Source organism: Vanacampus margaritifer, chromosome 2 (genome assembly GCF_051991255.1).
Source record: "Vanacampus margaritifer isolate UIUO_Vmar chromosome 2, RoL_Vmar_1.0, whole genome shotgun sequence".
NCBI classification, from domain to species: Eukaryota; Metazoa; Chordata; class Actinopteri; order Syngnathiformes; family Syngnathidae; genus Vanacampus; species Vanacampus margaritifer.
Window position 1 is genome coordinate 6,649,089 of NC_135433.1, and position 13,549 is coordinate 6,662,637.

A 13,549-nucleotide genomic window follows, 5' to 3' on the forward strand; every position below is an offset into this window, starting at 1 on the left:
TTATAACAAGCAAGGTGTTGTAAAACAAAATAATAAATAAATAAAAATCAGCTCTCGGTGTAGTCTAAAGAAATAAAACAAAATTTAGATACTAATTTAAATTATATTTTTTATTTAAAAAATATATAGTTTTAATGTTTGTGTGCGTTTTTTTGCACATACAAGACTATTAATAGTGCTAAAATGATCCTTAAAAAATTTCCATGTACACTATTTTATTTAAAATTATGACTGACACCCAACATTTTGCAGTTTGGGGAGAACCGGCGAATGCTGCAGGCGCTGCGTACCCTGCTTGAGCAGTTCCGAGAGGAGCTCTGTGAGGAAGAGGCACGGCGCTGCCAACTGCAGCAGGCCTACGCCAACGACAAAGCCACCTGGGAGGTGAAATGGGCTGAGATGAAGTGCCAGCTTGCTCAGGTACGTGCAGATGGCTGCTCAGTCGGGCTCGACCTTAAAGTAACCGAATGTGACGAGGCGACAGTGAACATGTTGTCATTGGTGCTGTCAGAGTGTAATTACTGGAATATCCATTCAGAATAAAGGTATGAAAAATAAATAACTTCAATATTTTTGAACTGATATTTATAAATAAAAAATGATTGACCTTATTTTTATTAGGCTACATTATTGTTTTATTGCGCAGATGGTCATTTATTCAACTCATCTTTATTTGTTCAAAAAAAAATAATCGCACACAAACAACCCTTCTCAGAGATTGTGTGATAACACGCAGCAGTGGGAACCAATTAAGCAGGGAAGGGTTTTCTGCGGGATTTTAGGAGGGCGATTATCCGTCCAGGCTCACTTTTAATCTGCATGGTTTTACACACTCCGTATCCTTCCACAGAGGCACGCCGAGGTCAACGAGCGCCTCCGTGGGAGCTAATTGACTTAGCTCGCTCAAGTAGCATCGTGCTCTCTGGTGTGCTGGTCTTTATTAACAGTTTCATAGTCAGCGCTGGGAGAGCGACTGAATGCATGAAAATTAATACAGTAGTGATGCCTTGAGATATGAGTTTACTTTGTTCTGTGACCAAGCTCATAAATCAAAACACGTTCCCCATTGAACTGAATGGAAATGGCAAATTCATTTATTGAAGCCTCCTCCCCAAAAAGAAAAGCTAAATTTGTTGTGATGTTTATTGTAATGGTGAAAAATAGCACACTATAATATTGTACTTTATTATTTATGTATTATACTAATACAGTAAGGACATCAGAAAAATCCTGTTCAAGTCATGCCTGTATTACATGTATCACAATCTGCTGGTAGCTAAACGAGGGCAACAGTTGAGTAGGCCTAATAACCGCGTGTCGTGCAGGTGGAGGAGGAGGCACGAGGAAGAACGCGAGGTCAGGCCCAGGGTGGCGAAGGCGAAACGTCATCCCGGGACCCCGAGTGGGCCCTGAAGCAGGAGCGTGAGGAGCACCGGCGCATGCTGGCCGAGAGCCACAACACCTCGTTGGACCTCCGCTGGCGGCTGCAGCACGGCGAGAAGCGATGGAGCCGCGAGAGGGCCGAGCTGCTGGAGCATTTCGAGCGGCAGAGGCAGGAGTGGGATGGCGGTACCCGCGAGCTCCACCACAAGATGGAGAGGGTTAGGACTAATTTAGCTATTTATTTTTTTTACTCCTTGTAAATAACATAAAAGTGGACAAATATGTTTACTTAATACACATATGGTTGTATCTTTTAGTTAATTGGTACAGTAATTTTATATTTGAAGTTAAGATACAAGAGGTAATTTTTCTGCCACTATGTGGCATTAGTATTTTATGTTGAATGTTGGTGACAGGAAAAGCATATTTTTAGTTTCAAATTAAGAGTAAAATTAACATAAAAAATATATTAGGGGTGTCAGGCGATTACATTTTTTTTTAATCATGATCAATCTTCAATAGTTAACTCGCGATTAATCGCAAATTTTATATCTTTTCTAAATGTACAATAAAAATGTACAAAGGTTTTCATACTCTGAACATAAAAGTGGGAAAAAAATTGTATACTAATAGAAATTTGACTGTATCTTTTAGTCATTGATACAGTAATTTCATAAAAATTCATAACATTTAAAATTAAAAAGATGTACTGTACTGTAAAAAAAAATGATTGTGATATTGATTTATGTTGTCATTTATCTGCCACTAGATGGCATAATTGCATTTGTGACAGCTCAGTGCATTTTTCTTTTCATATTACGAGATATCTAATCTTTAACATGAAGTAAACTTGTAAAATTCTGCACATTTTTAAAATTGTAAAACACAACCCCAGTCTCCACAAATATATGCATTATTCTAAAAATTATTTCTGCTAAATTTTGACGTGTCTGCTGCATTGCGACTGGAATTCCCTCAGTACAGGCTTTCAAAATAAGAGGTGGTCATTAATCGTGCGTTAAAAAATTATTGATGTTAAAGGAACTTTTAATTAATTCAAAATTAAAGCACTAATTTTAACCCCTAATATATATATATATATATATATATATATATATATATATATATATATATATATATAAGAGGAAACAAAGTTGCATTATTTCACAAAGGGTTCCAATACTTTTTTCCCCGTGTCAGCTGCAGAGGGAGCTGAACTGCCGGCGAGGCGAAGGCATAGAGGACAGCGGCTCATGCACTGGTGCCCGCTCCCCGCGTTCCCCGCGTTCTCCACGGTCTTCTGCACCCATCTTGGTGCCACCTGTCCGTTCCCTCTCCGACTCAGATGCCATGCTGGCAGACCAAGGAGGGGCTGCCGCCGTGAGGCTGAGAAGCCCGACGGAGAGCCCCTTCCTGGATGCTCTTTCTCTGGATCCCCTCGCCAGTCTGGAGGTCCCCCCGCCCTGCAGGCTGGAGAGTGAGAAGAGGTTCCCCTGTATGAAGGAGGTAAAATGCGCAACTTTGGAGATTGTCCTCAATGTTCACTCAATGGCCATAGGCGTGAATATGCCCTGCGATTCATTAGCTAGCGGCCAATTCAGCATGAAGTACACCTTTCATCCCAAGTCAGATTTCCTTAAACAGTAAATGTGATGATTCAGAGAAACAGGTAGAAGCAGTAGAAATGAGCTGAATAGGCTCTAACATCCTTCAGGAGTGAATGTTTGTGTATTTCTAAGTGGCACTCCTATAATTAACAGGTGGCCACTCCAGAATTTGGACTCGGAATGAATCCAGTCAGCCTCCGCAACCCTGAGAAATACAAAGGCCCCCGGATGGATAGTTATGACGTTTTTTGTCTTCTAGGCCCTAAATGTGCTTTCCGAGAGAGAAGGAGCTTCGGAGTTGAACCCTGATGAAGAGATGGGTGGCGGTAGTTTGCTGAGGTGAGCTTGCGGCCGCAACATTCACACAATCTGTAAACGGGACGTAACCCCACAACATGATAATAGCATATTTAAAATCCGTGTTAATATAGAAGACCGTACTAGGGTATGTCAAGGGGTCCAGTACTAGTGTCAAGAAGTTCTTTGAATTTAAAGTGGAAATCCATCTTAAGTGTACATTATACACGTTGGTGACCTAAATAGAATTATAAGACTATTCTGATGGTTTTGAGTTATTTTTGTGTGTCTTCCATCCAGAGCCAAGTCGGTATGCTCCATGAGCGACTTCCAGCGTCTGATGGACAGCTCACCGTTTCTCCCTGACAAGACGCGCCACGGCGAGGGAGACCAAGATGACGTCACCCCGCCTCTTTCGCCAGATGACCTCAAGTACATCGAGGAGTTCAACAATAAGGGCTGGGACTTCTCGTCGCCCACAGCTGCCGGCCTCGGCCCTGCTCGCGATGCATGGACCGATATAACTTCAGAAACGCGAGGAGTTGAACCGGTCATGGAGTCCTTCCAACCACCCTCCTGGATCCTCACCACCAGCGCCAACCTGACCACCACCAGCACACTTAACAGTCGGGCAGCTGTGGGAGAAGATGCCTATGGGGTCCACATCCTCCACAGCCCCACCAGACCTGGGCCAGAGACAGAGTCTGACCTCCTTTACGCAAAGGGGACCAAGGTGAGAGGTGACGGGGAGGCGGCCAGTGGTTCAGATGAGGTATTCACCAGCGGAAGGTGGCCGTGTGGCCTTCTGGAAGCTGGGGGATTAAGGACTTCTCCGAACCAGTCCCCCATTTGCCCCACGGTGGGCTACGCTTCCTCACTTGAGCTCCAGCTCTCTCGGAATATGAGCGATGATATGAAAGAGGTGGCTATTTCAGTGAGGAACGCCATCCGCTCCCCACCTGGACCCGTGGTCCGTGACACGGCCTGCCAAACCAACGGCTTCACCACGAGAGGCACTCAGACCACGCAGACCATCAGCGTCGGTCTGCAGACGGACCTGCTGAGGAACCTGACCAGCAGCCCCCACCGCTGCCTCACCCCAAAAGGGGGCGGCACACCCATTTCGTCCCCGTCGCGGAATACCAGGAAGGTCCAGTACTCGCCGGTCATCCAGAGTAAATTTGAGCGGCCCTGCTGCTCACCCAAGTACGGCTCGCCCAAACTTCAGCGCAAGATGTCCTCATCCAACAAGGCGGACATACCCAACACCAGCCGCGCCGCCACCCCTACAACCCCGCAGAAGGGCAACAGTGAGTCGGCGTGGGCGCGCTCCACCACCACCCGGGATAGCCCGGTCCACACCACCATCAACGACGGCCTCTCCAGCCTCTTCAACATCATCGACCACACGCCCGTCGTCTACGACACCATGCAGAAATTCAACAAGTCCCCCAGCCGCTCCCACCCCACAGCTCCCACTGACCCCAGCCCCGACCCCAGGAGCGCCAGGGGCCGCTCCCCCAGCCCTGTGCAACTGATAGTTGAGACGCAGGGGGACCGGAACGCTGAAGTGGTGAGCATTCGCCAGGACCTGTCGGCGCCCCCGGGGTACACGCTGGCCGAGAACGCCGCCCGCATCCTCAATAAAAAACTGCAGGACGAGAGGAGGATGCAGGCAGGAGGAGTTGGAAGCAAGATGGCCGACCCTGAGAGAGCACAGCCTGGATGCATGGAGGTAAACAGACTTAATATTAATTCTTAACATAGGAATCGGTGTCAAGGAAGTATGTTTAAGTGTACAGTATCTGGACTGAGAAGCAATCTTTGTATGTCAGAGAGGCGCGAAGATTATCCTGGGTTGGAGTCTTTGCAGCTTGCTTCATGAAGTGGCCTATATTATAGCTAGCTAGCTAAAGTTAGCTTCCCAGGTTTGCGCACCTTATACAAGAAGTACATACCGGTAATTCTTCTTTCAAAAAACAACCAAATGACACTTTTTTATAAAAAATGCCAAATGTAACATTCAGGCAAGAGTTGTCAAGTAATGCAGTTTAAGTCAAGTCAAATGAATACCAAGTCAAAGTCAAGTTAAATCTTTCATAATTTCTAAAAGTCGTAAAATTCACAATTTAAATCTAATTTGAGTCAAGTAAGATGGAATCTCATGTTTACTGGATTTAGTTGTGGACTTCAGAAAGTTCAATGAAGCACCCTTAGCTGTTAATAGAGATGTCGTTAACCTTCCTGAGCAGTCCCTCAGGGGTCACAACCAGGGCTGCAAAGGCACAGAATTTTTTTTAATTTAAGTCCACTGGCTCGGCCCGGCCCAACTTCTGACCACCCCTGCCTAACACATAGTTGTGCCACTGATATTGACTGATGTTGGTTCAGTTTGCTGTCTCTATTGGAAATAGGTTAATGGACTAGTTTCTCTAAATTGTGGGCCAGTCTCTTGGGGTAAAATGGAGGAAAAATAATAATTAAAAAGCATTGCATCTGCTCCAAAAGACGCCGGCCCACCGGGCATCTACCCTGTATGCCAGATAGTTAGTCCAGCCCTGGTCACAACAATGATTATGCACTTTCTCCGAGTTAAATTTGAGTGCGTAGATATTCTTCTAGGGTTCTCATGTTTCAGGACCAAGATTTCCATGAGCTTTGCTGGGATTTAAATCTCACTTTATTGGAACGCTAGAATTTCTCCTGACCAAATGAATGTGTCAGCTCAGCCAAGATATAAAAGGGATCATGCTTACAAATGAGCATAACGATTCATCGTAATTAAGGATTAGCCGAAGATTATTTCGGTAAAGTTGCAGATAATCCACTTAACAAGAATCAATCTTCACCAAAGCAAAAAAAACAAAAAAACAGTGGGGTAATAATCACGGACACTTCATCATCATGAGTTTTCGACCTTGTGTTTTAAGGCAGGAAATCAGACTTTGCCGATCACACACAAAACAGGGAAAAATAAAATATCGATAGCCATTTAACAAAATCGCTAAGAATTTGTTCTTGTACAACCCTTGTAAAATAATCAAATGACCCTTAAATTTAGTTTATGGGTCCTTAAAAGGGCAGTTCCTCCAGTCACAACCCATCCAAGAAACATGAAACAACAATGACCAACAAGAGGAGACAGAATGGGAAGCCTGACGGGTCATCTTTCAGTGCCTCGAGTTTCTTCGATGAAACTGTCAGTCTTGATGTAAAGTCACCGAGTTATGCATTGAACGCGTTTGTTTATTATCGTGCTTTACCTAACATGACTCTTACAGTGTCACGATTTGCCTTTACCCAACATGGCGGTTGGTCGTACCTCCGCCAGCACTTCCTGTTGTTTATATTCCCAGGTCATCCTCTCCTCTTCCTCCTCAACTTAACCTTTCCTGGTTTGTCTGTCCCGCCCTCTACTCCCCTCTTTGCTCCAGAAGCACACTGTCATACTAACAACTCCATGGGGACTGTAAAAGTCTCCACGATGTAAGTTCCTCCTCCTCCGAGCCACATGGAACATCACCCTTGTCACTAGTCAACTTGTCTGTCATTTGAACGCATGCTTCACAGGGCCACGGGCAGAATGAGGCAACGTGTACCATCAGTCCTCCTTTAAAGGACCATGCTGCTGTTTTGCTGCCATACAATATCTAAAAGGGTCTTAATGTGTCCGATAAAAGTTACAGTATAGAGTTTAATTCTGTTGCTGCCGTTGTGTCCTTGGAAATCTTTAGCGCCTTCTGAAGCTCAATGGGGTAGATGCCACGGACTTCCCACGTCCGGGTTTCACACATCAGCAATGTTTCCGGCCACTGCTGACCGCGTTACAAGACTCGCACCCTCACCCCTGCGCGCCCCCCCCAACCGTGCACTCCTGCCGATGGGCGGGAGCGTGCATCGTATCTCAGCTCTCTGAAATGTTTTGGACAACTGAGACAGACCCACTCCACACTCGCACCCGTCGACCGAGGTTGCACAAGGGTGGAAGCGCAAGTAACGGGACGCGGCCCACACACGTCTCAAACCAGAACCGGAAACAAAACTGATGTGTGAAACGCGGAAATCCCGCCTCCTCCGTGGCAGATACCCAATACAACACACAGCCACTAATTTCAATGAGAAAAAGGTGGCATGGTCCTTTAAAGCTTCATGTGTTTAAAACATTCCAAATGTACTTTGGGGTGTTTATCACACGTTTCATGACAGGTTGTGACGTGCTCTACTTCAAGTATTTTTGTTTTTCAATTAACTTCTTTATTTTATTTCCATTTACCCTCACATGTCCTCTTCCAGTTCCAGGCCATGGGCAGTATGTGACATCTTGTCATTTGCCATCATTTAACTCAACACTTAAAAGTGGAAAAGTCCATCTTAAGACACATCACAGGCCTTTGTTTATTTTAGAAGAATATTTTGTATTTATTGGCCAAAAATAAATGGAGGGAAAGGCCCTAAAGGTGTTTTAAAGTGGATTTGTTTCCCATTGTGGATCACGTTTTTGGATTCTACTGAATGTCGTTGCATGGTTTGTGCTGATGTGCGGGTGTGGGTCCAAGCAAACTTCCAAAGTTTTCCCTCCCAGATCAACAAGAACGCACGGAATACCCGGCTATTGTTCTTGTCAGTTGACTACACGGACTTATATACAACTGGGCTGTCAATAGAAAAGCCAGAGGGCAGCCATCTTACGTTGCCACTTTTACTGACGACTTTTTTGGGGGCTGAAAACACTGTTATCAGTACGTGTTTTACGCTAAGATCTCTGTAAGGAGTAATGAGAGCCTCGCAAAGGGCAAACTTCACTGTTTGCATCGACTATTCGGAGTATATTATCTCAATATTGTGAATTGTGACTCACAGAGGTTAGGTCTACATTTCACAGCGATTCCCCCCCCCCCCCCCCCGATTAGTTTTACTTTCACTTGATTGTTGATGGCTCTGACAACATCACGCAGGCAAATCTTTGAGTAGCACCCGGAGATATAGACTTTTAAGAGAAAATTAAAACTTTTTCTACATGTAGTGCTTCTCCCAGACCAATTGGTTTAACTGTATATCATACACAGTAACCTTTTTGCCGTAGAGACCAAAAATGTGAAAACACCACGAAGAATAGGTGGCCTTACTGAATGGCAACGTAAGATGGACGCTGGTGGCCAGTCATAATTATATAAGTCCATGGTTGGATACTTGTTAAGGCTTGTTTAGCAAAATATCCCAAGATGCATTTCGTGCTTCTATCACAGAAATATGTATAACGCGTGGGAAGCTAACAAATACTAAGCCCTTCCAATTTCCAAAGAGACGCGTTCTTATGAAGAACATCTTCGAGTACGTTCTTAGAAAGATCATACGAATTCACTAGGGCCTCGTTGTCCCTCACGTCACGGACGCCCATGGGGTTCGCCCCTCTGGCCGAGGGCCCCATGGTCAGCCCCGAGTTTCACACACCACGCCTCATCCCTCCCGGACCCCTACCTGGTCAAGCTGGAGAAGTCCTCTCTCGTTCCCTCTCAGCAGACTCTGTTCATCGGAATGTCATTGGACACCACCTGCCTCATCTCTCTCTTCCGTGCCAATGGGATGCTGCCTTATGTCCATTTTCTGCGTCTGCTGGGCAAGTTAAGGTCCCAGACGGCACTTGTGCCACTGGGCCTGCTGTCGCTGTGACCATTGCAACGGTGGCTGCTCCGCTTCCGGCTCAACCCGCTGCTGGATCGTCGGAAGCGTCTCCGAGTGTGCAGTCGGTTCATGGGTGCTCTCGCACCTTGGGGTCGCCGGTCTGTTCTATCAGCGGGAGTCCCGTTGGGGGTGGTACTCACACGTCCCAAATTTGGGCAGTGCATCTGTCCCTCATTCATTTTCAGCCCTCGTGGCAGGGCGCCATGTCCTGGTATGATCGGACAACACCTCCACTGTGTATCACATCAATCATCAGGGCGGGACAAGATCCGCCCAGTTGCTACGGGCCTCATGGAGGCTTCTCAAGATGGGCCGCCCTCCGTTTTGCCAGCCTGCGGGCCATGTTTCTCCCGGGCATTGTCAACCAGTCAGCGGATTCCCTTTCCCGCCGTCGTCCGCCTCAGGGAAATTGGCGTCTACACCCGGAGGTGGTGAGCGCCATTTGAAGTTGCTTCGGAAAAGCGACAGTAGATCTTTTTGGCTCTGAGGAGTCCACTCACTGTCCCCTCTGGTTTTCCCTGAGGGAACAGAGCAGCCCACTAGGCCAGGATGCTCTGGCACATCCCTGGCCAAGGGTCATGCTATATGCCTTCTCTCTCCCTCATTCACCTGACCCTTCAGAGGGTCCCTTCTGGAGGGTCACACCTTGTTGCTGGTGGCCCCTCTTTGGCCAGCCCAGACTTGGTTCCTTCTCCTCCGCAGTCTCTGCTCCTCTGAACCGTAGATCCTGCCCAGTCGGTTGGATCTACTGTCCCAACAGCGGAGTCAGATTTGGAATCTCGAAACCCATTGCTGACTGAGTGCTCGTCTTCTGTTCAGCATACGATCCTTAACGCAAGGGCTCCGTCCACTCGTTCGCTGTATGCTAACAGGTGGAAGCTGTTTACGAAGTGGTGTGCAAGTTGCAGGAGAGATCCTGTGACGTGCTCGATTCCTACTGTCCTAGAATTCCTCCAATCTGTTTACAAAAAGGGGCGTTGCCCTTCTACGATCAAGGTCTACGTGGTGGCCAATTCCGGGGGAGGGGGGTATTGCCACTGCCGACGATGACCGCCCCTGGGCAGCCGCTGCTTCCTGGTGAGTGGCGCAACATTGGTTGTGTTCACCGGAGTGTGGACCGCCGCAGCAGCGGTCGCTACAAGACAGCAGTCAGTGCGCCCCTCTTCGGACAAGAAGGAGCCGCCACAGTGCTTACAGCGAGCGTTGTCATTCATAGCAGCCGACAATCGACGCGCAATCAGTGTGCGCAAGTCAACAGGCTGCTATCTTTGTGTGGGAGAGGAGGCGAAAACCGGCCTCTTCACCAACGGAAAACAATCCACAAAGTACTCACAGCAACACGTAAGTGAACATTTGTGTCGTCATAAACTAGCAGAAGTCATGACAGACAATATCAAAGCCATCAAACAACATCAAGGCGGCTGGCGACCCACGGACGGAGCCGCATAAGTTGCGAGGCAATACAACCTAGGAAAGAATACGAAATAACCGTACCAACACTAGCGAGTTGTATACAAAACAAATCAAAGCAACCGTAGGCAAGACGTCAACAGTCTCTGACATCCACCATACGTACTTACGAACTTGAAGCCGCACTCAGCGATGAGGAGCGGAGATCGTGTAAAGATGGAAGGGGAGCTCCATACATACATTTCAAAAGTCAAAAATACACCGAGCCGTCGCAGCCAAGGAGGGCGGAGAACCCCGCTGCTCCTATCAACAAGATCATAGGCCACTAGCGACGGCAGCGGTAAACACAGCGAGTGACAGTGCGAGAACGTCAAAGAGACTCGGTTCCGGCTACGATCCCTTTTATACATCAGGATCACGTCAGCCCTGGAAATGTCCTTTTATGAATTCTTTCTCAAGTGACGCATACGCGTGGGGGATTTCCGTGCTGTTTTAGCACCGCCACCTGGCGGTCGGGAGGGTCTCATAGAACCGTAGTTACATACGTAACTGTCGTTTTCATATTCAATGCATCTTCAGATATTTTCCTAGTCAAGCATTCACAAGTAACCAACCAATGAACCCTTGGTTTAAGTTAAGCTAGCTGACATTAACAACATTCAGGTCTTCCTTGCGTTTTTGGTTTTGGTTTATACGTACCTCCATTTGGTCCAGTACTTGGGCCACGACTGATGACAATTTGCAAGATCACAAGGATGTAAGAACGGACAAGAACACTGGTCTGTTTGTCATCGACAGGACATCCCACGCTCTCCTGTGGCTCCACCCTTGGACTCCTGCTTCCTGCGGCCGGCCCGGCCGGCCAACCGACGCCCCCCCTCGCGCTGGGCCAACCTCTCGCCGCCACCCACCTCGGCATCCGGGAGGAGGTTCACCTTCCCGCCATCGGGGCAGCGCACGAGTGTCCCGGAAGGCGACGCACCGGTGTGACCCTCATCTTCTACCTCTGACGTCATCCCCTCATTCATTCGCTCCCCAAAATAAAAGTAAGAAGCTCATTGGTCACCTGAGAAACACCAGCTGACCCCTCAGGGGGAAGGGGGGGGGGGGGAACACAATTTATTGAACTGTACTGTACTGTAATGTAATCATCTAAAAGTATTACAAATGATCACAAATGCATTTTCATATAAGGTGCCTCTTCACACTCAACTTCATCTTTAGTCTAAAAGTATGTCTCTAGACTCTACTACCTTTTTATTTTATACATTATGTCCCACTTCCAATTCATGCAAAGTAGTAGTATTATGGCCACACTAAAAAGAAAAATAAATTATACTACGATAGTAAAGGTCAGAATGTTATGACAGTCAAATCAAGAAAGCAAAAAAAAAAACGTGTAATCTTGTGAAAATTAAGGCTTTAAGCCAAATAAATAACATGTTATGAAAAAAAGTTGTAAAATATTTAAGATAAGAGGAGTCGTATTTCTTTTCTTTAATCTTAATTTTAGAAATAGTTTTATATAAAAAAATAAATTTTTAAAGTTTTTTTTTCTTGCAAAGTATGACTTGTTTTCCCAAAATGTCAGCGTTTTTTTGTCAAAAAATGTTTACTTTAAGCTGAGGAAAGACTTTTTGTAAAAATGTATATGATTTTATTCTTAATTTTCCTTTTTCTTTAAATGTAGTACTTTAATACATTTGTTCTTCAAAATGTTTAGCTTTTTCCACATTAGAACATTTTTTCAACAAAAAAAAAGCCTCTTGAAAAAAAATGCTATTGGAAAAATCTGACTGAATTTACTTAGAAAAAGCAATGATTTTTCACAACATTTTCTCATTAAAAACAATGCAACTGTCTTTGGAAAAAATTACATTTCTTCATTAAAAAAAACATTTTTCACAAACAAATGTCATTCTCTCCCCCCCAAAAATCTGCCTTTTTCTAGTTAGATTCATTCTTTTCTTTACTGTTTTAAAATGATTTTTCTTGTTTTCTCTACATTTGACTTTTCTCAATTTTTCTCTCTCTCTCTCTCTCTCTCTCTCTTTATCTATCATATTATATAGGGCATATTTCCTCCCCCAAAAAGCCTTTTTTCTCTCCAAAAATGTTTACGTATCCCATTTTCATGAAAAAATAGTACTGGTTGAAGGAAAAAAAAAATCTCAAAAAAAGGACGACATGACAAGTACATGTAAGAATCCGACTTTTCTTGCTTTATGATATTTCTATATTTTCCTTTTGAGTGTGGCCCTAATAATCCTTGCTAGGACTTTGTTCTGATTTCTCACTCCAGTGTTAGACTGTGTCGGTTCCAAAATTGTGCACAAGACTTCCGCTTCTGTGGTGCGAAGCGAAAGACATATGATGTCATTTTCCCCCTCCCGACCCTCAAGGTTTTCATTCTTGTGTATTTTTATTTATTTATAAAAACACAGGTGAAGAGAATGACGACTTTATGCATCTGTGCGAGGCAGTTATCCGTCTAATATTTGCATGATGACACTAGCACTTTAGTGCACGTACAAGATGAGCGCTCGTCACTGTTCTATTGAACTGTTTCTTGTGTGCTTTTCTATAGTGGATGACTGCACATGTCAGTGTGTCTTTGTACACTCATCGTATGTCTGAACAGAATGTGTTGGACTTAAACAGAATGTTTTAGATGAAAAATCTATGTGATACAATCTAGTCTTATGTAAAGAGTCGATTAATGTCATTAAACATGAATGTGTATTTACAAGATCACAGCCTCTAAGTCTTTCTTTACACATGTGTGTGGGTGTGTGTTTGTTAGTTCCCAACACAGGATTAACGGGAGCAGACACACGGGGGGAATAAGAATAAGAGAAATGTGTCGTCAAATCCTCTTTACATCACGCAACATCAGGGACATTTTATTAGGTACACATGCACACTAATACGGTATGTCATGTATAATACGAGATTAGGATTTAGGTAGGTTAACCATTGGGACTTTACAATACAAATGGAAAAATCTGGTTATTCGGGGGATGTAAAAAATCCCTAAAAATAGGACTTTCTTGAAGAAATCAGATATTTTTTGTGTGTAAAAAAAAAAAAAAAAGTCCCCCCCCCAGGCACACCAATAAATAGATTTTTTTTTTTTTAAATAACAATTTGTAGCTTCAACAACAACCTTC

General features: G+C 45.0%; 1 protein-coding gene across 5 annotated transcripts in view; it reads left to right on the top strand.

The window, feature by feature from the left end:
- mtcl1 (microtubule crosslinking factor 1) overlaps positions 1 to 13,130 on the top strand; it is a 43,650-nt gene extending 30,520 nt beyond the window's left edge. For 2 of the 5 annotated variants that reach the window (XM_077555860.1, XM_077555863.1), the window contains 6 exons: positions 253 to 420; positions 1,326 to 1,601; positions 2,584 to 2,889; positions 3,250 to 3,329; positions 3,588 to 5,022; positions 11,178 to 13,130. In XM_077555860.1, coding sequence (XP_077411986.1) covers positions 253 to 420; positions 1,326 to 1,601; positions 2,584 to 2,889; positions 3,250 to 3,329; positions 3,588 to 5,022; positions 11,178 to 11,369 — 2,457 coding nt within the window. In that variant the 3' untranslated portion in view covers positions 11,370 to 13,130. Of the gene's footprint in view, positions 1 to 252; positions 421 to 1,325; positions 1,602 to 2,583; positions 2,890 to 3,249; positions 3,330 to 3,587; positions 5,023 to 6,721; positions 6,774 to 11,177 lie in introns of all 5 variants that reach the window. The other 3 variants (XM_077555864.1, XM_077555865.1, XM_077555862.1) reach the window with 3 other exon arrangements.
- Positions 13,131 to 13,549: the final 419 nt, after the last annotated feature.